Source organism: Rhipicephalus sanguineus, chromosome 11 (assembly GCF_013339695.2).
Source record: "Rhipicephalus sanguineus isolate Rsan-2018 chromosome 11, BIME_Rsan_1.4, whole genome shotgun sequence".
Taxonomy (NCBI): Eukaryota; Metazoa; Arthropoda; class Arachnida; order Ixodida; family Ixodidae; genus Rhipicephalus; species Rhipicephalus sanguineus.
In genome coordinates, this window is record NC_051186.1 from 35,336,830 (window position 1) to 35,360,800 (window position 23,971).

General features: G+C 43.4%; 1 protein-coding gene across 1 annotated transcript; it reads right to left on the reverse strand.

The window, feature by feature from the left end:
- Positions 1-3,749: 3,749 nt before the first annotated feature.
- Positions 3,750-19,112, reverse strand: LOC119373495 (actinia tenebrosa protease inhibitors). The gene is made up of 7 exons (XM_037643541.2): positions 19,052-19,112; positions 14,729-14,929; positions 13,499-13,666; positions 9,816-9,998; positions 7,826-8,008; positions 6,725-6,895; positions 3,750-4,000 (listed from the first exon to the last, which is right to left on the reverse strand). The coding sequence occupies exons 1-7, from the start codon at positions 19,095-19,097 to the stop codon at positions 3,969-3,971; spliced, it is 984 nt and encodes a 327-aa protein (XP_037499469.1). The 5' UTR covers positions 19,098-19,112; the 3' UTR covers positions 3,750-3,968.
- Positions 19,113-23,971: the final 4,859 nt, after the last annotated feature.

Here is a 23,971-nt window from a genome sequence, read left to right on the forward strand (position 1 = left end):
AGTCGCTGTTGTAAAAATCAACAGACGAAGCATTTACATTACTGTTATTTTCAGAAGTGTTAGCAGGAAATGCCGCCCCACAAGTCACACTTTTCTGATAATGGCTAGAATTAAACTTCTTTTCTGAAATTCAGCTAACGAACTTCCAACCGAAGAGGAATTCGCTTTTAACGCATTACTATGTTTTTCTCGTACTTAAACTAGAAGCATGGGCGTTGGATACGCGTTTAAGTTTTGTGCTTTAGGTGATACGGGGATGGGATGTCTTTATGCCCTTAAGTCTGATCCAGAAAATCAGCTCCTTTTATAATTTTTGATTAGTACTGTCCTCACGCAAAAAAAAAACTTAACTCAATGTGCTGGGGTTTGTGCATGGGTCGGTGAAAACGCGATGGGGAATTCATCCACCGAGCTTGCTGTAGATTTTAGCCCTTCCCATAGTCCTCGGTCAATGTATGAAAGTGGCTGATTTACTAGCTTTGGTATTTACTAGGGTAACACGTAATAAAGCAGTTAATCCACCAGCAAGGAATCCAGAAATTAGAAGCAAGTGAACGTAAAACTAAGAAGCACATAATACGAAAAGAACGAATAATTTTAGACTTACCCTTTCCTTCGAGAAACGTCAGCTGCAACGTTCTGATGTGTGCTGTAATTCAAAGGCCGGATGCGGTGTTTCCATTCGCTGTTCCCTGGCTCTTATACAATGCTTATCAGCAGAGAGGATTGCAGCAACTATGCATTGATACCTTCAGACGTCATGGCACATTTACAAAGGCAAGTGCGTATTTCCTGACCGTTCTTCATCAACAGAATTTATCTAGAACTGCAATGTTTCTTATCTGCAGAGCTCAGTACTCTAGTTTATTGATGACCTCTTCTATCGACACCTGCCCGTGACCTTTACACAAACTGACCTCTAATGTACTTAAGTGTGCACCGTACATCCATATTTCATGCAGGTGATTGCATCGCCCAGGAGCAAGTTGACATAGCAGGCGTTTTTCGTTGATAAACGTATGGGTGAACGAACTTCTCAAGGAAGCAATAGCATGCGAAACTGGGCTAGTTGGTTGATATTCATGGTGAAAAGCAGCTCAAAAAGACCACACGAGAAGAAGAACGATACAACACAGGCGCTTGAAAATTCATCACCTGTCCTGTGTTGTTCTATTCCTCGTGTCGTCGTCTTTTCGCGCTGCTTCTTACCATGAATTCTCAAGGGTGAAATTTTTTCTCTGCTTATTTCCTTATCCTTACAATATTTTGCAGATAATAATAATTTAATTGCCTCCAGCATTCTTGAGCGTTCAAAGCAAAATTCGTAGGATTTGAAACTGTGGTGACCGAATGCTTATGGACTGCTCTATTTGCATGGTTTACTCAGTGCTTCAAAACCTCAGGGTCTTTTTTTTCATGGAGACTCATTTGAAGCCATATGCTTGCGACTGGCGCAGAATCCTTCCAGTTCTTCTACCTCTGGAGGACACCTCCAGCAAGCCAGGGCATCTATTCCGATTCGTGTGTCTCTTGTCTAACTGCCTATGCCCATAACCACTACAAATGAAATTTAACGGTGAAACTTCAAACTGCCGCTCTGGTTACGGTGCGCTTGCTGTTTCAGTGGTGAAAAAAGTGGGTGTGCATTGGATAACGTCGTACATACAATTTTTGCCAAAAGAATATACGTTTTCACAAGGCTTTACCGTATACAAGATACCTAAATGATAAATTCTTGGAAACGGGGCGTCGCTGGAACGAACGTTTCGACGAGCGGTCTTGTCTTCGAGGCTGCGACAAGGCTATCTTCAAGGCTAACGGAGACATGACCGCTTGCTGAACCACTGACTCCAGCTGCACCCCGTGTTCCGGTATTTTTCATCTCTTCACGCTTTCTTCTCCTGAGCTTCTGCCTTAATATATTTGAATGTGGCACTCATGAAAACTCTCGCAGTTAGGCGCATCGTTTTTTGCAGATAGGCTACATCACATAAGCAGCATAGCAGATTTTAGCAAGGAGTTCGCTCTATTTTTTACTTAAGTACCTAGACAATTTAGAAACGGAAGCTTAACAACAGTGCAGTTGTGTCTGTTTAACAAATATTATAAGAAGCACCACTCTCGAGGTATCCGTTTATAGTCTGTTGCAAGTACGTCACCGCTGCAAAGATTGTCTTCAACTGTCATGATTACACTTCAGGGAAACGGCTCACTGGAACGCCATTGTATCTTGTAGCACATTTAAAAGCCACATATCTCGAATGTGGTGCTGTCCTTGAAAGATTTTCTCTCTGACAGTACTGCTCTTCTTCTCCAACCTTGAAATTACGTCGTAAGCGCAGCTTCTCAGGTAGTAGAAGTTATTTTTTGTAGAAGATATTTTTAAAAAATTTCGTGCTTTTGCAAGCGGTCTTGCCCAATATCAGCTAAAAGGGCACTTAACTAGGTTGAATGGTGTTTTTAATGTTCCGCATAATCATAAAAAAAACATGGAATGTGCTATACGGCGCTGTTACCACAGCGCTTCTGACATTCGAGACCTTTGCGCAATGACAACGTGACTTCGTTATGCGTTGCAGGAGCTCGGAACTACGGCATAGCATACGAGCTGCTATAACGTTGCCCTTGTACAACCTTGTGGTCGCAGGCAAGCTAGTTCGTTTGCTACTGCTATGGCGGCACGCAGTATTAAAGTAAGGTCACTGTCTGAAGCAATATTTTGTGGTTTTTCGTTTGTAGGATACATTTTTATGCTGAAAGGAACTTTACTGTCTATTAAAAACCAGAAAGGTGAAATATGTTCGTCCCATAAGGACCTATTTTAGTTTTCGGCTTTGGCACTCATTATTTTTTTTATACCTAGAACATAGAAAGGACAACTCAGAATGTGTTACAACATATCTTAATTTTAAATATGAGATGTGCGAGTAAGGAAATCTCATGTGCAAACAAGTTATCGGCTTCTGGCAGAAACGAGTTCACATTGGTTCATCTTGTAGATGCCAGATTTTCATTAGGGGCCATAAGTTTTTAATGTAGCGTGCAATGCGAGCTTGAATTGAAAGAGTTGTGTCACAGCCCAGAAGTGAAGCCATCATCTGATGCTCAGCTGAACATTACATTACCAATTTCACGGTATCAATAGTAATTGTAACGTTCTGCACATCCTGAAATAATTACTTATTGAAAAAATGACGCATAAATTGGTATGAAATAATGCAATTCACTGCTGCCAGTCATTTAAAGACAGGCGTGCCAAGAAGCTCAAGCTTCTCTTACCTGTTACTTTTGCCTTAGATGAATACAGATTCTATCGACATAGAGCGGCAGATGAGGCACATATTTCCTGCTGTAAACTTTTCACTGCCCTCATCCTTTTGTGTGATCTCTTAGTAGTAATGTATATGTAGTGAAATAAAATAAAACGCCGACCAAGCTAAAAACACAAATCTAACAAACGTTTCCTATATTTTATTTCGCTATGTTTGTCCTCGAGCAGACGAGATTCCGTCACACTTAACTAAACAATCTACGTGTATATATTCTTCGAACTCAGCATTAGCGTATTTCAGATGAATAAAAGTATCAGACGTCTATAAGTCCGTGAAACTCTGTTTTGAAATGTTACGAATGTAGTGTTACAGTGTAATGTTACAGTGTAACGTTACAGTGTAATGTAGCGCCAGAAATTGTTCTGACCAATTAGTGACGCGTAAAAAAAGGCACACAAAGAGATTGAAACAAACTTGGACCGTTTATTTAAGGTAACTGCATAATACTCATATCGCGGGAAGTTGCTGGAACTCCGGAATAGTGGAGGAGACGAATTATGTTCTGCTGTTGTTGACTTGTGACCTCATCAAATGTGACCTCACCATTTTCCCCATTGTGCGTTGCAATATACATCACCTAAATTGCAGCACCTCATCAAGCTAGCCTTCCCTATGTATACTAGATATGTGGTCTTCTCAGATAGTTTGGCTGATGTAGGTGAAGTTACCTAGAAGAAAAAAAAGAGACATTGTATCTTTGAACTTCGGCTTCGCAGCCAGCAGACACCAAAACACTGATTTGATATTAGTATGCCTTGTCGATACAATATGTTCTGCAATCCCCATCCCTGTTACCTTTGCTTTCAGGGGCGTAACCAAAAATATTTTTAAATTTCGAAAGGGGGTGGGTTGAACCTCCTCCCCGGATATGCGAGTGTTTCATTCCACCTCGTAAATATTTCTCTTCGAACTACATGACTGAAATAGGAAGTTCAGCAGTCTGGGAGACCGACAATTATTGATATTGTCCACAGTGAGTTTACACTGGCAAGCACAAAAAAACTTGGAGGACGCTTGAGCTTCGCCTTCAAGAGTAGAACGCGATAGCGTAACCGGGCCCCGCGCGCATCGCCTTCCCAATCGATAGCCTTTTTCGGTTCTCGGCGGATGCATCAACCGTGTCGCAAGGAAACCAACATCTGTGTGCGTAACATTAGCTGTTTCACGCGCCATCCTAGCCCTTTCGGCCCTGGCGGTGTCGATTGACACCATCACACTAACATTTGCCCAAGCAACTTGGAAAAAAACCAAAACTGCTATTCTTGGGAGAGTATTTCTTTAATGATCCCCACTGCGATCGACACCACCATTGTGGCATTTCTGCGGAGCTGAGAGCCAAAACGAAGACGCCTGACCGAAGTCATGGGTGATGCCTAGGCGGGTAAGCTGATGCGGGTAGACGCCCTTTCCGGGACGAAGTCCCGAAGTGGTTTCAAGGACTTTGACACTGCCGAATAAGACGCCGGTTCTGATTTTGTCTACTCTAGTGAGTAGCAGGAATAAAGAAACCATTTTTCTCATTTCAGAACCACTGAGCCCTGATGACCTAAATTAACACCATGAAGGTAAATCCAACTAGCCCACTGAACCAACTAGCGCAAGCCTCAACCCTAGATCCATAAATATTGTACCACTGGCTCAATTTATTGAATAAATTGCGGTTTTCTGAGGTCCCAACCACTAGGAGAACACAATGAAAAATATCCTCCGGCCAAAATAAAAATTGCACGGCTGAAAAGGCTAGAATTCCTTCTGCAAGTACAGTTCTTGAGTGCCCACTACGCCATCATTATTCCTTTTGCGAATCAGCGAAGGGCCCACTACGCGTCCGTAAGGCTACACGCAAACCTACGCAGCGCTCACTTTGTTGATGCTTTTGCTGATGATGATAATTAAATATGTCTGAGCGCTTTGTAATAGGTGGGCATTTAAAACACCCACTCGTTGGGCAATTCACATGTTTTGCCGCTTGGTTCGATTCTAGGCTTCCGCCACGCAATATTACATGCGTTAATGAGACTCCTCCCATTACGTGACAATCATATAGTTTCCTTTTTCTGAAGCAGTTTCAAGGAATGACGTCAATCTGTGGTAGAACACACGTTTGCCATGCAGCAGGCCTGGGTTTGATTCTTACTGGAACCGAAGATTTTGTAATCTTATTTTCATCTTTCCTGATTTTTCGCTCACGGACAACGCTAATTTTTCGCTCACAACCAACGACGACTACGCCGACGCCGGAATTTCTGCCAAAGGAGCTCTTTAACGCGTTAATAAACTACCCACGTGGCACGGTGTGTGAGAACATGCTGCATTCACTTTAACGTGCATACACGTTTCCCTTTTCTAGGTCTGCATGCAAAACCTGTTGTTTTTGACAATAGTTTGTGTCTTGCCTAATTGGCGCGCTATGCTTAGAATCTTTTCAGCGCAGCAGTAGCCTGACACAACACAAGGGAGCGGGCAATACATGCTAACAAGCGCCAAGTTAGCGCAAGTGTGTGTTCACTTGATTACCTAGACTGTCACTGCGCATGATCCTTGTATGCTTGTGCGTTGTGTCTACCATCTACTCGCAAAGTACTGATTGCTGGATGTTATCCAGATTATTTGAATGAACAGTGCAAGTGACGCACTGCGCTGATTGACAGAGCGCTGTTCACCTGTGAACTGTGCGACTTCAATAAATGAGTTTTATGGTTCCCTAGCGATATTTTCGAAATCACGTGTTCATCTTAATGCGACGCAATTTGTACAGTACCTACTCATTTAAATGTGACGTGTTTAGTTACGAGCAATTGCTCATGATAAACGTCCCATTTCGCTGCAAATCTGGCCGCTAAAGGTAACGTTGGCTCATACGTAAGTGTTCGAGACAAAATTACTCCTATACTGCACGAACTGTACATACGCAGGGAACGAAAATGCGTGCATTACTTCGCCTTAAGTTCTCGCGGGTCAATCCGTGAGTACTCTACATAATGTTGCGCAATGTGGCTTGGGTTTTCGATATAATACTGCTGACGCTACTTGCTTCTGACGATTGTATAATATGCAGAAAAATTTCCCACTTCATCGCGAGCTGCTGTGCTGTAACTAATGCAGTAAAATAGCAATCACGTCCTGTTGTATCGTCTGTGTGCTTGTGGTTTCATGTCTGCTGAACACGTGGAGCGTTGTTAACGATAAACTTGGTGTGCTCGACAAGTTGATCTGGGTCATCTGGTAACAATGGTTTGGAGAAACTAGTAGAATGTCTACTATATGCTGAATAGCGAAGGATAACATGTTGAATGTCATAGCTCGGCTGCAGAGCGGGAGAGAACGTTCTAAGAGTGGATACAGCGTTTACTGAATATCTGTAACCTATTGTGACAGCGCAGATACCTTACCTTGGCATTCCTTCTCACAGTCTGCCAACGAGTCAAACCGGTTCTTTTTGCTCGAAAAGGGCGAGTATCGTGAAGTCTTGCAGCTGTCAGTTTGTATGTCGTAGTAGTATTTCTTCACAAGTCCTAGACTGTTTTTAGGTCCGGGCTCCACACATTTGCTTCCAGAATTCACTAAAGAGAAAGACGGGAAATATTAATAGTGATCATTCAAATTGTTATTATTTTCATTTCCTCGCATTTCATTGCACTGTATTTACAAAGCATTTTTATCAGATTAGAAAAGAGGAAGAACATGGCTAATACGCTTCAAATTATTTTTTGGGAATTTAAATTTAAAAAGATTGCTTGGATTGTAAAAGCTGAATAAATAAGGGTAAGGTGCTCTTCAGACAGGCTGGCCACCGTTTCAATAGGCTCTCCACGGAAAAGGCCCACCTATATCGAAACGTTGGCTAGCTAGTCACAAACATCTCGTCCTTCCAAAACTTTACTTGTATCACTGGCTGTGGACATGTACCTGTGCTCACTGTTCGTACTTCTCTTCCTCTCTCTCTTTTTTCCAACCTTCCCCATTTCCCAGTGCAGGCTATCATACCAAATTTTTTAAAAATTCAAATTCTTTATTTGCATACATAGATCATATAGTTGCCAAAAACTGGTTGGATCCATTACAGAGGGCTAGCTGCGGGTCCAATGATAATAATAATTACGAGTACATGACGAGATAGATGAATCGCCTACACATATTTTCATCGTTTCTGTAGAATTTGCTCGAAAATACAAGGAAATGCAGCAGAGCAATAAGAATGATTAATTTTTAATTGACACATGTGAAAGCACTGCATAAGAAAAGTATTATTAGCAGGTTACAAATAAACACTATTACCGTAAGCATATGAAAACACTCGATAAAAAAAAGCCAGTATTGGGAAGTTTCATCCACCTACAAATACCAAGAACAACACATCACGACCATTCACGTTATGGAGTTTTATTCAGCCTAAGAACTCCCTGCCTGTTACTTCTCCTCAATTTCATCTTTCTCTCAATTAAACGTAAGAAACTTTGCTTCGGTTGGACGTGAAAACAGCTTGTACTCACGACCACACGTCTTCCAGCACTCGCTTGCGCTTCGGAACTTGTTCGGGTAACCACCGCAGCCGGAGTACACGAATCTCTCACATCTCTTGGTATGGCTATTATATCCAAACACAACCTCTTTTGATCCGTTTGGGCAGGAGTATCCGGATTTAATCGGATAGGCACAGTTGTTCTCTACATATTCTGCAATGACAAATAGGGAGAATCCATATGTAAAAGTATGCTAGATGGCTCGGTCGCATTTCTAATATTCGCTCATAAAACTGATAAACGTGTGTTTACAGGATTTTTGTCTGTTGTAATCAGAATCATGCAACATTACTAAATGGGCTGAACTTCGGAAAGTTCAACTTCAGGTTCTCGAAGTATCAAGTGTACACGCGTACTGAGATTTTGCCTACTTTTGTGAGCTTAAGGAATAACTGGATTAGGTGAAAGGGATTGGTTTTATGGGGTTAGCATTCAATAGAGATTTCGTCCAGTATGTGGTATCTACGTCACCTCTTCCACATACCCAGTGACACAAGTTGTGTATTACCTTAGACCACTAGGTTTGCGCTAGCCTATTTCTTTTCGGGCAGACAGCACCGACCACGTTTCATGCGCCCGAAAATTGGGCCATTCCGGCACTGCGTATGCGATGTCAATATGCTCGCTTCCTGGGCCAATACCCAAAATGCACGCACCAGAGTTACACAAGAGTCTACGAATACATTCGTATAGCAATATGAGATAGAACAATGAAATGACATCTTGAAGGCCATAGCAGCTAATCGCAGTTGGCAAGCGCGAAAGTGTTCATGACACTAAATGCAAGTGGAAAGGTATTTCTGCCAATTTAAATACGACACATTCACATGAGTACATGGCAGATAATAGTTGAGCAAACATGAATTCGGTGTTGTAGCTCTTATTGCTCACGATAGTACATACATACGGGTATCTATAAGTATGAATTCAAGAGCTCTCGTGTAAACCATTGGTTAAAAGGTGTTGCAAACAATCTTACTAGGCAAAGGATTACCTAAAGTAGGTCGCGAAACATTATGGTGTTGTAACAAAATAGAAGCAAACTGATAGCAGAAATAAATGAAGTAATAGTTAAGTATAACACGCAGCCTCTAATACTGCGAAACAATCGAAAGCCCTATTCGCAACTGGAGCGTCTCCGCTGGACATCTCTGCTTAACGGATAATCATCTTAAGGAAGTTGCAACCAGGACATGACTGGTTTGTGGAGGTGTGGAGGTCTTTAGGCCTTCGTCTGGGTGCCGGTATTAGGGCAAGATACGTTGTGTCGTGGTATAAATTAGTGCTCTCGCTGTATGATGCCTTCTGTTGCATGTGTCTGCTGACACGTTCTTATTCAGGATTTCCTCCAGATATGGCCCTATTCTTCAAGATTAACTAAAATTCATGCAGGAAAAACTTAAAGGGACACTAAAGAGAAACAATGAATTGGTTTAGGTTGATAAAGTGTGCTAGGACAACTCTTGTGTAGTCTATTTCACCACCATAGGTTTATTATTAGAGGAGAAAACCAAGTTCAAAGTTTCATTTTTAAATTTCGCGCCAAACTTTGTAATTCGTGACGTAAAAGACTTCAAAGAGGCATTTAACGTATTTTGGCGCCACTGGCTCGACGAATTTCCACAGACATCGTTATGTCAAAGTCGATGGCCCCCTCATAGGACAATGTACTTCAATTTAACCGTTAGGAACTAACGTAGGCCCAAGCAGGCGCCGTCAAAAATATGTGACGTCAACGGCCAAGTGGTGCGGGAATTCCAAGGTGGCCTCGCCACCTGTATTTTCTTTTGCATGTTTTTCTCGCTATTAAGCATCTTCGCGCAGAAAGCGTGGTGTTTTTGGTATCGTGGAAGACCTAATTTACTAATGCGAGAAAAATCGTTTGCTCTTTAGTGTCCCTTTAAAATGTATCTAGGTGAGTATATCTAAAGTGGATAGCGCGCATCATGAGAAAACTTACTGGCGCACGTGCTCCAGCAGTCTGATTCTTCGACGAAGTTATTTCCGTTCCCTCCGCATCCGTTGTAGTCAAAGAGTTCACACGATTTTGTTTCGCTGTTGAACCAGTAATTTTGCATGCGAGCTTCTGTGGTGCAGTTGCGACCAGCGTGCTTCGGCAGAAAGCATGGATCTTGTGCAAACTCTAGATAAGGAGAAAAAAATCCAGGTTGCATACTACCATAGCCGTTTCTTGCCGTGCATTTTAGAGTGCATAGCCGTAGCCACGCCGTAGCACTGTAAGAAGTCAACATACGCGGAGTTATTCATGAGATATGCAGGAAGAACGTTAGCATTTATCAGGGATAACTGTAGTATGTGGATAGAACAATTGAATCTTTGCATAATGGCTTCCCTGTGCTATTTCGTATGTAAAGACTATTTTCGCATTACGTGACGTTTCAACATTGGATTCCTTTGGGATGGGGATACATCAGGTGTAGTGAAATATAGCGTCCTCCATGTTTTGTTTCGCCTTGCAGCTACAAGGCAGTAACCGACGTTTCGCCAAAGCTAATAAGTATGTGCTGCAAGTAGTAATTGTGAGTGCGAATGTCACTAGAGCGGCATTTGACATGCACCAAGATTGCGCTACTGCTCTAATGCAAAGTACAGTTTGCATCATGCAGCGCCAAAGAACATCGCAGCAAGCCTTAAACGAATGTGCCGTCCTACCAGACAGTTTCAAGGTATTATCTAACTGTTCCAGATTAACAATATGGGGCCACGGCGTTAGCAAGGGAACATCACGGTAGAGCCGTTTATTCTGACAATCAGGACATGGGGTCGTTGTTGTTGTTGCATCCATAAATGGCTCTTAAGGGGGCGCGTCTCTTCGTCTTCGACCTGTCTCTTTCTTCCTCTTGCTACACTGAGTTTAGAAAGAACGGCAAACTTCTTTCTGAAGTTATGAAGTTATTTCCTGTATTACGAGTGATCCGTGACATTTGCAGTAGTACACTCGGTTTAAGCTGCGCATCTGTTGTACAGTAATGTTGCAACAGGAATCTTGCTTCAGTTGTAGCCTCACTCAGAGCGCAGACGAAAGTGTCACATGACAAGGCTTTGGGGGACATTAAACTATCCCAGGAGAAAGAATTTTGTAACGAAAACAGTTGCTTGATGGCATGTATATTCAACGTTGAGATGTGAAATAATTCTTCTGCACCCGAATCGGTTAGTACTAGATGAAGCACCTGCAGTTTCATTGTCCTTGCAGTCATTGTTCTCATGCGGTTATGGAAACGTCTTCGTGGACGATTTAGCCAGAGCTGCCCGTTTTGATATATCCTTCATGGACACTAGACGTAGCAGGCTTTCGACCAGAATGAACATTTATTTTTTATTTTTGTTTGACGATGAAGGCCATGTTTGACCGTCTGATTGATTGGTGTCTACGATCGCTCATGGGATTTCCATATGCATGCCTCAAATGCCTTGCCTTAACGAAAAATGGAATTTGTACGTAGGGCACAAAAATGTTTCGTGAACCTGGAAATGTGCGTCTTCGCGCGGCTCCGAAGGACGCAGTGACGTATAGACAATAATTAACATCTCAGGTTCATCGCAGCATTCCCGTATCAAAGACCACAAGGAAGCTGTTGAATTATGACTTTATAATAAGGCTATATACAGTTGCAAAATAATTAAAAGCGGAAGGGTAATGTGCTCGAAATGTTTTTGCATCTGTGAACAAAAATAAGAAAATAATATAGCATACGGTGTTTCCTGCTGGTGTCAAGAAATTATTATGGCTTGTAAGCGTCAAGTTTACGTTTCATATGTTTAATGAATGAAGGAAAGAAGATGACTCTTAAGGGCTCGTTTTCTTTGTTAGACACAATAATAATCAGAACTAACAGACAATAACGCCAAGGAAAGTATAGGGGGTGTTATATGTAGTATTTAGAATATAATTGTGAAGAAAGTAAAGTGGACGAAAAGATAACTTGCCGCCGGCAGGGACCGAACCTGCGACCTTCGAATAACGCATCCGATGCTCTACCACTGAGCTACGGCGGCGGTCATCCTCCCCGTCCACTTTATGGGGTATATATGTGCATTTAAACCTAGGAGTGTTAGTAAGCGCCAATCGCAGCCATGGCGGCGAGTGTGGAACACTCTTTTTCTGCCTTTCTGGCGTCACGTAGAACGTGATCTTTTTACGAGCTGGCAGCTGAGCAATAATCCCTCGCATACTACCTGAAGGCATCAAGTCTGCCAGAACGAGACCCTTGCTATGAATGAAGGAAAGATGATGACTCTAAGGGCTCGTTTTCTTTGTTAGACACAATATTAATGAGAACTAACAGACAATAACGCCAAGGAAAATATAGGGGGTGTTATCCGTAGTATTCAGAAAATAAATGTGAAGAAAGTAAAGTGGACGAAAAGATAACTTGCCGCCGGCAGGGGCCGAACCTGCGACCTTCGAATAACGCGTCCGATGCTCTACCACTGAGCTACGGCGGCGGTCATCCTCCCGTCCACTTTATGGGGTATATATGTGCATTTAAACCTAGGATTGTTAGTCAGCGCCAATCGCAGCCATGGCGGTGAGTGTGGAACACTCTTTTTCTGCCTTTCTGGCGTCACGTAGCACGTGATCTTTTTACGAGCTGGCAGCTGACCAATAATCCCTCGCATACTACCTGAAGGCATCAAGTCGGCCAGAACGAGACCCTTGCTATGAATGAAGGAAAGAAGATGACTCTTAAGGGCTCGTTTTCTTTGTTAGACACAATATTAATGAGAACTAACAGACAATAACGCCAAGGAAAGTATAGGGGCTGTTATCTGTAGTATTTAGAATATAAACGTGAAGAAAGTAAAGTGGACGAAAAGATAAGTTGCCGCCGGCAGGGACCGAACCTGCGACATTATTAATATGTTTAATGAGGATGTTAGGTAAACTGAAAGGATCTGAAAATAGAACATCATTTTTAATTTTATTCATTTTGTTACAGTCATTTCATTCATATGTGAGACGTACTTTTGTTCTTGAGAGATCTTGTCGAACAATTTACTGTTGGTACCATGGAGAAATAGTTTGCCAAATTCTCAACACAATATTCTAAACCCTGCAGCTTCGAGCTTCTATAAAGAAAATGGAATTACTGAAACAGATTAAGTATACGAAGCGTACCAGGCCGGCAAACTCTCTGGCACATGGAGTAGTTGCGAAAAGGAAACTCGTACTTGAAAAGCACGACGAAGTCCGAGCATTTTTTTCTATAGAGAATCCATGCTTACTTGCGATGCAAAAGGGGTGATTTTGTACTTCCTGCTTGACAACTGCTCAATAAAAGGTAGATCAGGAGCTAGGAAGTAGACTTAGATACTAAAGAATAATAGAAGCGTATTGATACGGCTCAATAAGTGCTTATAAAAACGCGTTCACTGAACCATTGCGTACTCGTGGTTTTTATAACCAAACCGTTCATTGTTTAAACCTAGTACTAACGTTCACGAATAGTTTGCTATCTCTTAAAAGTTCAACGTTCGAGTTCTTTAGCGTCACATGTCCTCCGATTGGAAATGAATAATTTTTGTCTTTATTTCATGATGGATCTACGCCCATTGCTGCAACAGATACAGCGGGATTGCAAGATGTAAAAATGAAGTAACAGACATAAGGATACTCACTGCCACATTGTTGTTCACACTCTTCTACCGTTGCGAAATGATTTGCGTTTTTGTTGCAATAGATGTAAGACTCGCATCTTTGCTTCAGAGCATTGAACCTGTAGCCCCTATATGCTGCGCGGCAAATTTGCTTGGGCTCGGCCAAGGCACAGACTCCGAGGACAGCGTCTGAAATATGATCAGACCACATATTTTTATTGAACTGCTCGCACATGTAGCATTTTGTATAACTTCATTGTTCAAATGATGTATATTTCCATTCAAATCCAGTGTTTACTGAATGTGATCCAAGAGTGTTTTTTACTGATTTCTTGATTTGTGCATCGGGTCGATGCTTGTTTTTGATGTTCATATGAGGCACCGCCACGGTGATCCAGTGGTTATGGCGCTCAACTGCTGACACGAAGGTCGCGGGATTGAATCCCGGCCGCGGCGTCTGCATTTTCAATGGAGGGGAAAATGTTTGGGGCCCGTGTACTTAGATTTAGGTGCACGTAAAAGAACCCCAGGTGGTCGAAATTTCCGGAGCCCTCCACTACGGCGTCTCTCATAATCATATCGTGGTTTTGGAACGTTAAACCCCAGATATTATTATGTTCATATGAGACCTGTACATGTTCCATGATTTCAATACGCAGGTTTTCGTATTGTTATGCGATGATGGTGGGAGGGTATTGCAATAAATAAATAAATAAATAAATAAATAAATAAATAAATAAATAAATAAATAAATAAATAAATAAATAAATAAATAAATAAATAAATATTATCTCGTAGTAAGCCAGTGTACTTGGTGAGCTTCCCGTGAGGAAGAAACCAGAACATAATGAAAAAGTATCAGTAAAACGACATTGACAAAAGTCCGAGGGATATAGGTTGTGCCCATGTCATTACCTAGAAAATACATATGTAGCACAATTGGATGTAAGTTGCTATGATCGCTAAAACTAAGCTCAAAGGGGAAAACTGCAATAGTCATCAGTAGAAAACTATATAGCGAAGGCATTGCTGCTGTCCTAAGTCATCTGCGATGCACGCAACTAAGGCGTGGGTTGTTTGCATTGTAATGTCAGCATCAAAACCGCGAAGAAAATTGTTGAGTACTTCAAGCACTTGTGAAAAGACCGTAACATCAGGCGTACGTAATATGTTAATCGCAGAAGAGACCTTTCGGCTCCTAGCTGGTGCGTACTGCTCCCGCTTCAGCGTATATAGTTAACGACCACTTACCTCTGCACTTCTTGTTGCATTCAACTAGGGTGTCGAACTTGTTCGCATTTCCGAGACAACCTCCGTAGTGGAACGTTTCACAGCGAAATGACGTGGAATTGTAAAACCACTGCTTCAACATTCCTCTGCAGATTCCTGGGTCTGGATCAAGTTCGCAGCTTTCTTTGGAGAATGAAGTTTCGTGTACAGCGTACACCAACTCTGCAAGTTTGAAAGACGAAGTGCAACCAGGTGTACAAAATATAATTATCGAGAAACATTCTGGCGTAGATTTTTGTGGCTTCTGCGTTATATAGGAAACTGAGGCAATATCCAACTTTCTTATTGATCAGTTGCAAGACACCCAAGCATTATGAAGTCTGACAGCGTAATTTCTTGGCACGCACTGTGCAATGCTTTCCCTCCTAAATTGTCGAACTCTTAGAAACATGAACATTGTGAGTTTGCGCAAATGGAAGAGAATTTATAATGATATAATAGTTTGTCCTTCACTTCTGTTTATTTAGCAATAGCATGTGGCGTAACTGATATGTAGGAAACTACTTTGGTAAATACTAATAAGGCAACTTTCTCTGCGGTTTCAGGTGTCATAAACGAAGAAAAAGCAAAAACTGAGACGAGTGGCCACTGCACCCTAAAGTGAAGAGTTGGTCATGCACTTTTTCGGGTTCACGAGCTTAGTTTCTGATTTATTTGTGAAGGTACATTTTACTGTGAGAAATCAAGGGGCGAACTTAGAACCGAGAAGTTTTTTCCCCAAAAATGGCCTGAAATACAAGGAAATGTGAACTTTATAACGTCATACTGAAGTGCTGCTGTTGACGTACAGCAGCAAAATTTAGTTTCAAACTTTGGCCTTTATTTTTTCTTCCAGTAATCAGCCTCTTGCCCTGAAATTAACTAAAATATAACCTTAGATATCAGTTTCGCTAGCAGACTTAGTTTAACTTGAGACGGATACATGGAAGTCTGTTTCGTTTTAACAATATGAACGAACAAGACTTAAGTTAACGTCAATGCTTGAAGTAGCAAATAGTAAGATGCAGTGTTGAGCGACCTGTATTCACTTATTTCTGATTGGGGAATTGTACGTGTCGAAGCTTCCGCTATAAAAGGAAGGTGTGGGTTTAGTGTAGGTTTTTTTTTGGTACAATGAAATGCCGCTTGATTGTAGAAATGCATTAAAGTACGCTTCGAACGTACGCAGACTGAAGTTCTATGAATGTATACGTCAGGTCGCTTATTTAAGCAAACAATTTCTATTTAAGATATGAAGCACGCTAAACCGACGATTTATTCTACTGGGAGATAACTGTGGATGCCTGCGGTTGACACAGCCAAATCCAAGCGCGGATAGCCGCGCGTTCACCCCTTAATGTACGGCAGCCGAGGGCTTAGCGGGTAATTAAAACATTTGGTAATATTTTCTTACGTTGGTTCTAAAGGAGAAGTCAGAACAGAGTTGCATGAATTTCGTAGGTAATACCATAAATTTGGTTCTTTTCACAGCTATACGTTTGTAAATATAATACGGTTATTCATGATAGGTGGTTCATAGATGCTATGCCTCAAGCGGTAGCGGCCCACCACGCTGCCCCAGAGGTTTTCAATAGAGTTCTTCATACGGTATAGGTCGTTCATATGCACTTCCGCAGCTAGAATACAATGCTTGGTGAAGTGTCCATATGAAAGAAGCGTTTGCAAAAAAAGTCACAGTTTCGACGCAAGGGCGAAGCAATGAATGCGATAGCAAGAAATTGAAATGTCACACAAAGAACCAGAAGCAGCTCGATACTTGCGCCGCGCTGCTGGAGCACAAAGAAGGACGCCCTAAAAGAACGCACAGGCATGCACATGGCAATCGTGAGCTAACAACTGTCACATTTGTTACGTCTATGTGCTTGAGCAACGCGCTGTAAATGTCGACAATGGATAATCAGTCGCTCTTATATGTTTCTCCTTCTTTTAAACCACGGCGCGTGGAGTGACCCCCTTCGTCTCCTGCCACAAGGGGGCGTCTGATGCAAGGTGTGCCTGGTGTTTTTTTTTCCTTCCACATCACGAGTGGGTGCAGAAAATGGCCACATTGTCGTGCGCGTCTCAAGGGCAGTATTCGAATTGAAAGAAAATTAGGAGCGCTGCGTCTGCAAGTGTCCACAATGGAGAATCAAATGCTCTCAGATATTTCTTTTTCATTTAAACGGTGGTGCGTGGAGTGACCCCCTGCGTCTCCAGCCACACGGGGGCGTCTGATGCAATGCGTGCCCGGTGTTCTTTGTTTCTTTTTCTTCCACATCTCGAGTGGGTACAGAAAAAGGCCACTTTGTTGTGCGCGTCTCAATAGCAGTTTTCAAATTGAAAGAAAATTAGGAGCGTTGCGTGATAGAAAACACGCTCACGCTCCTCCGAGATTTGCTTACCACCAGCGGTACATAGTGTATATAAATAGCTCACCGCTGTTTCCCCGGCGCATACATGGCGTGTGGTTGAGTTGTCTAACGCAGCGCGCTGGTGTTTGAGGGGTTGCTGTTTCGAATCCGTGGTCGGGTACTTCAGAATTTTTTCTACTGCTAGATTTTTCTTTGTGCCGTCTATATATATATATATATATATATATATATATATATACGGGGCATGACGGCGAATGCGACGGCAAAAATCAGCCGAGAGTGTCCATATAATTGCTATCGCATATAAAATTTCACCGACGATTACGATACTGCCTACTGCGAATTCTGAGTGCAGCTGTTTAGGGCGCCTAAGAGCAGTACTCTAAAACTCGTTTATTGTGGGCGAACTTGTGCCCGGAAAACTAGACGCAAGATCTAAGAGTCCGCTTTAGCGTTCCACACACAAAGTGTCCCTACGACCAACGCACGTCTTCTTCATCCTCCAAGCCTCGCAGGTCAACCCACTTTCTCGTGCCCGTGCGCAAGAGGCATGCGTTGCGCTGTCACAAGAAGCGCAAGCAGGCACAAGGAAGTGCAGACGATAACACAGCGGCTCGCTGCGCTCTGCGTTAGCTATCTTTAGTCCTCGGTCGCTCTATCGGTTACGCCGCTCAACGTAGGAACGGGCACCTAAGAACTGCGCTCTAAGAAAATTGGGGAAGCTACGCAATAGTGGTGCAAAGACTGAGGCAACAGTGGCGCTCGTGGTCTCCCCTCGAACTTTCTCTCCTCCTCACCCTCACTTCCCTTTCTAGCCCTTGCTATACTATACTAAAGAAGGCGATGCTATACCTTACTCTCTCCCTCCTCCGTTTCCTCCTCCTCATCCTGACATCACTCATCACCTTCACTTCTTTTTGTCAAACCTTGCTATACTTACTACACATGACTATGCTATACTTCACCCTCTACCCTCCTCATTTCCCTCCTGCTCACGCTCACTTCCATTTCCCACCACCTTGCTATACTATACTATACAAGGCTATGCCATGCTTTCTTTCTCTCTTTCTTTGTGTCTCTATTTCTTTCTTTTTCTTTCGTTATCTCTCTTTCTCTGTGTTTATTTATCTCTCTGTTTCTCTTTCTTTCTTTCTCTTCCTCTCCCATAGCAACGCAATCATATGGTTCTCGTTCTCTCGCCCATAGCAACGCAATCATGTAGTTCCCATAAATCCATGTTCTGCTCACGTGCCTGGATAGCCGAGTGGCTACGACGCTAGCCTTAGAACCATGGGTACGCAGGTTCGAGTTCCGCCTTGCCAACAAATTTTATTTATTTCTTTTCCTTCTCTCCACTTCTCTTCTGCTCTCCCCCTACTTCTTCCAACGCGTTGCTATGTGACGCGAGATGTCATATAAGGTAGAAGCCGTTCATGGTGATGATAGTTCTCTGTTAACGCCACACGATGCTTTGGCGAGCTTAAACAGCTCCGCTGTTAAAACGGCCTAAAGGGGCTGAAAAAATTGTAAAAAAGATTTTAGAGAGTACAAAATTTAGAGAGTAAAGCGTTTTGGGCTACCGAGATTTGCAAGCGTTAAGCGCATAGTAACACAGCGTACGCCTGCTTTTCTGAGAATAAAATTGATGAAGCATCCATTGCTTGATATGTCGTACTAATCAGTCACTCGTATGCGAGGATATAGCGATTTGACAACAGAAAAAAATACACTGCATTCTACTATAAATCACACGTGAAAAGTGAGCCGGCGCTGTAAATTATTTATTCGCGCCAGTTAGAATACCTTTATAAAGCACACACGATATGCAACACACAAACGTCATACACAAATAAAAGATTTGTTTTCAGGCACCACAGGAGTTCTGCATCACTAGACTGGATTACGGCAAATAACATAAAAATTGAAGGCTTACCCATTGCGACGCAGACGGACACTGCGATGGACGTCCACAGTTTCATCTTGAATCTGTGCTTTATAGCAGAAATGCCACAGCTAAGGTGCTGAGGGTGAAGAAAATTATGAGAAAATGTCACATAAAATTCAGACAAAAAGTTAAGTGACAAGCGTTGAGTCTTAATGATAACATAATTTAGCGCAAGAAAAGACACGGTACAAAGGAAGCGCTTGTCTCGTATCTAATATCATTTTGCGCCATTTAATTTTTTTACGCGCTATAATATTCTCATTATGCACCAAATGGGCCCTCAAAAAGACATTTTAAATCGTAAGGCATCGATTTTTGCGATCTTTAAGATGAGTGATTTCTGGTCTGGCATTGCAAGCATATAGCTTAGAGCCTGAGGAAGATCAGAGACAAAAGTGAGACAAAGGCAACGAAGGGCGCTAGTCAGGGAATCGCGTTTGTTTTTGCTTGTTTTCTTGTTTCTGATTGTCCGTTTTTTTTCTTGCACTAAACTACTATGGTTACTTCGTGAACTTCATCTTTTGTATATTGTGTTACTGTTATTGTAGATAAACACAACAACCTTCTTAACAATAACGTTGCGATGACTGTGCTGTAATAGTGGTAAGAGCTTCGGGAACTTCGCAGTCGCTGTTGTAAAACTCAGCAGGCGAAGTATTTGCTAAAAGTAAGAATAATATAGAGTTCGCAGAAAATACCGCGCCAGAAGTGACACTTCTCTGATAATGGCCAGAATTAAACTTCTGAAATTTAGCAAGCAAACTTGCAGTCGAATAGGAATTCGCTCTTAACGCATTACTGCGTTTTTCTCGTACTTAAACTAGAAGCATGGGCTCTGGATACGCGTTTAAGCTTTGTGCTTTGGGTTATACCGGGATGGGCTTGTGCTTATGCCCTTCTAGTCTATCGAGAGAATGAGCTCCTTTCATAATTTTAAATGCGAAGCATTTCTTAGCGAACCTTTGGCACTTTGAGCGTTTCTATCTATCTATCTATCTATCTATCTATCTATCTATCTATCTATCTATCTATCTATCTATCTATCTATCTATCTATCTATCCGCCTGCGTCCGGGTGCTCTCATGATCGCCTCCTTAACTTGGTGTAGACCAAAATTTTCTTGGGAGGGTAAGAGGATTTGACGAATATGACTGTCGGGTCATTACACTGATAACGTGAAAATCCTGTCCCGTACGTCGTCAAACCCTTTCCACTGGACACGTGTGGCACATACCCGTTTACCACGGGCCGCGGTGTACGGGTACGCACCACAGGTGATTGACAGTTTATATCTACCCAGGAACGGCAAGAACAGACATTGGTAGCTTAAATGCGAGAGCTTTAAGGAAAACCAACATCGGCAGCGTTGACCGGACGAATGGAAAGAATGAAAATTAGGATCCCAGCAGGAATCGAACCCAAGCGCTCTGCGTGGCAATCAGGTATTCTACCACAGAGCCACGCCAGGTCTGTAAACTGGTTTGTAAGAACAGCCTACGCAGGCGTAATGTCGGTGCAACGTCAATTGTGGTTGTGGTGTTTGCTAGAGTCACTGTATATGCTACCTTTAGGTAGCAGAATAGCGCATAGGTCTTGCTAGCAACCACAGCTATGCGGTGAAGTCGCACTCCATTTTTGCAGGCGACATGCTTACCGCGTCGCCGATAAACATGTCTGGCGTGTCGAAGGCCGGCGATAAACATTGGCTGTCGATAACTAGTGTTAATTGAGTGAGCTGCTGCAGCGGCGTCGAGAAATACAAAAATTGGCCCGAGCGTCAGCTTCTCCGCAATGCATGGTTGCTAGCGGCGTTGGAAAACAGATGCGCAACTCTGCTACCTAAAGGTAGCATATACAGTAACTCTAGTGTTTGCTAACTAATTTTACAAGAAAGCAATAAACACTACATGATACCCCTACGATGTGTACTCCTACGATACAGGCATCATATCAGATTAACGCCTGTGGCTCCAGTGTTGCATCCGCTTTTGTAGCAGTCTAATAAACATTACATTTGTATTCCTATGATTCAGCAAGCTATATTGAAGCATTGCTCGACCCCGGAGGAATACATGAATGAAAGTTACGTATGATATCCACATCACCGCACCGTAAAGTGCACTTAGTCCGCCAGAATGACACACTGTCCTCTTCATTTCTTAGGAGGCTGGGCGATGGCCTCATGCTAACCGAGGATGATACCAGATTGATTGACAGCCGCTTTGTAGACTAGGCTACGTAGGCCACATACGCCCAGGTAGTCTACGAATACGACAAGCGCCATCCACTGATGTTGGTCTCCGTCGCACTATCCTGGCCTACTAGCCTCGACGGCCTAACCTCACCTACGCGAAGGGTGACTTCGGGTTCCGAGATGTCGCGGGCTATATCGACAGACAATTTGCCGACAAAATTACCGAGGCATCCATGAATTCCAACAGCTGTACTATACCTCATACTTCACTTCAAATGGACCCCTCGTCACCGCGATCACGACTGGATCCTATAACAAGTCATGACCAGCTGCTGGTGCTCACTGATCACGGAGATGATGACCTTGTTCAAGAACTGTCTAGGACTTTCTCCACACATGCACACGGGTTCGTGAAACGTGCGTGCGTTCTCCATCGTAAGGGACAAGTATAAGCACTACATATCAGCCTACCGCTTCTGGTGTGGTAATACTCACGTTGCCGTTGGCAGCGTTACACAACCGTAAGCAACTGGGTATATAACACATATGCGGCTTTTGAACATATATATGTGTGTGTGAAATTTATACAGATCTTTAGCGTCATTTTGTAACTCGTCGCTCAGTAAAAAAATTACGCCACAGCCCCCTTCCCGCCGCATGCTTCGCATAACACAACGCCCACGGTACGTGGGATCTGCCGAATTTTTTTATTAGTACTGTGCTCACGCAAAAAAAAAGAAATTGTTAACGCACTGTGCAGGGGTTTGTGCAAATGTCAGTGAAAACGTTGTCACGAGCGATAGCAGACGACGCTCGGTTTGTGTCTCGCGCCTTCGCGCGAAGAAAACGAGGAAGATCGGCGCCAAGCTCGCGCGCGCTCGGGGAGATTCGAAGAATAAAGAAAAGGGTCTGGCAGTCCCTTCCTGGTCTCCAATGTGTTCGGTCGTCTTTCTTACGCCGCCTCGGAACCCATAGATTCCGACGGCCACAACGGCACGTCACATTTGGCGCCCAACAGCTTGGGGTGAGCTAAGAAGACGTCCATATTTTTTATGTGGGGACGTCGCTCTATACGCGCTGCTTTGGCTGAACCACTGACTTCAGGACAACGTCGGCTCCGTGAACCCAAGATGGTGACCGCCCCGTGTTCCATCGACGTGTTCGAACAGCTGGATGACGCCGCCCGGGTGGAAGCCTACAGGTCAGCTGTGTCCGAAGCCGGTGCCCTGAAGACCGAGGTGGGTCAGCTCCGGCGCGAATTGGAGGGACTCAAAATCATGCTTTTGAAGAACCACGACGCCGCTAAAGACGACGACGCACCAAATCCACCTCTTGACCCGCAGCTGTAGGCAAGTCACAACTACTCGCTTCACTTGTAGAACGCATCGAGCGCTTGGAGTCGAGAACGCATGAGGATTCTGACGCCGCATCATGCACGAGTGCAGAGGAGAGCAATGCGTCGATGAATTTTAAGCGCCGCTCGCGGAATCAACACAGCAAAGCCAGAAGCGATAATACCATATGCATGTCTAACGGTGAAGACGCTCGCGACCGACTTTCAAGTTTCGCAGCGAGTTCCTTACCGCATCTCGGGAAAGATCTTAACGCCTGGTTTAACCAAGTCTACTATTGGTTCAGAACCTTCAGCGTTCCTGACGAGGTCGCTATGCCGTTCATTATTTCGAGGCTCCCAGCTAAAGACTTTACATGGATGCGTCACCACACTAAGGTGGCTGATATCACTACTTGGGCGGATATGAAAGCAGCGTTCCGCCGGCGTTATAACATGGACTGCGATGTAACGGCTAAGCAGAGAATGTTCGGAGCAACGCAACGCGCCGGAGAGTCCTGTACAGATTTTGCATACCGCAAGTTGGACCTCATGGAACAATGCAATTATCCTGTAATACAACAAGAGAAGTGTCAAGCCATCATGGCTACGTTATCACCTAAAGCAAAGAAACATTTCTTCGACAAGACTTTTAGGCAACTAGACGACATGATAAGTTCCTTTCTGCGCTTTGACCCGACCAGAAATTCTGAGGAAAGTGTTCAGACTGTGGTTGCGCAACAATACGAGATCCCGTCCGGAACGCAGCCCGCCAAACGCCGCGTTGACTCGAAGCGTTCACCTCGAAAGCTTCTGCGCAATCGTCAGCGCACGGATAGTATAGAGTCGAGCGGTTCCTCAGATGATCAAGCAGCACAAATAAATGCGCCTAAAGAAGATGACACAAATGGGAAGCCGTCTCCGTTGCGGCATTCGACGCATTCCGGGGCGCGTGTTTTTGAAAGATCCCAAGGAAACGCCCCGAGAATTCGTAAACTGTGCTTGAACTGCTCCAGAAGTGGTCATTTTGTCACGCAGTGCCATCTACCGCTAACTGCAGAATTTTTGAAGTGGCAGGAAGAATTTGAATCTTCCAGTCCAATACAGCGGGGAAACGGACAGCTGGTGACGCCAATACCCGCGAGCAGTCGCCAGTAATTGAGCAGGTGTCGTGTGCCTCAGAAGCGGGTGCTTTTTCCGTTCCTGTCACCATCAACGGACAAACAGTTAAAGGCATGTTGGACTCTAGAGCTGTCAAAAGTTTGATTACGGCACCACTAGTTGACAAACTCAAACTCAGCATAAGGCCTTCGTCCCTACGTTTGGTAGGAGCTAGCGGCCATCAGCTGCAAAATTTGGGTCAAGTCAGGGCTATGGTAACAGT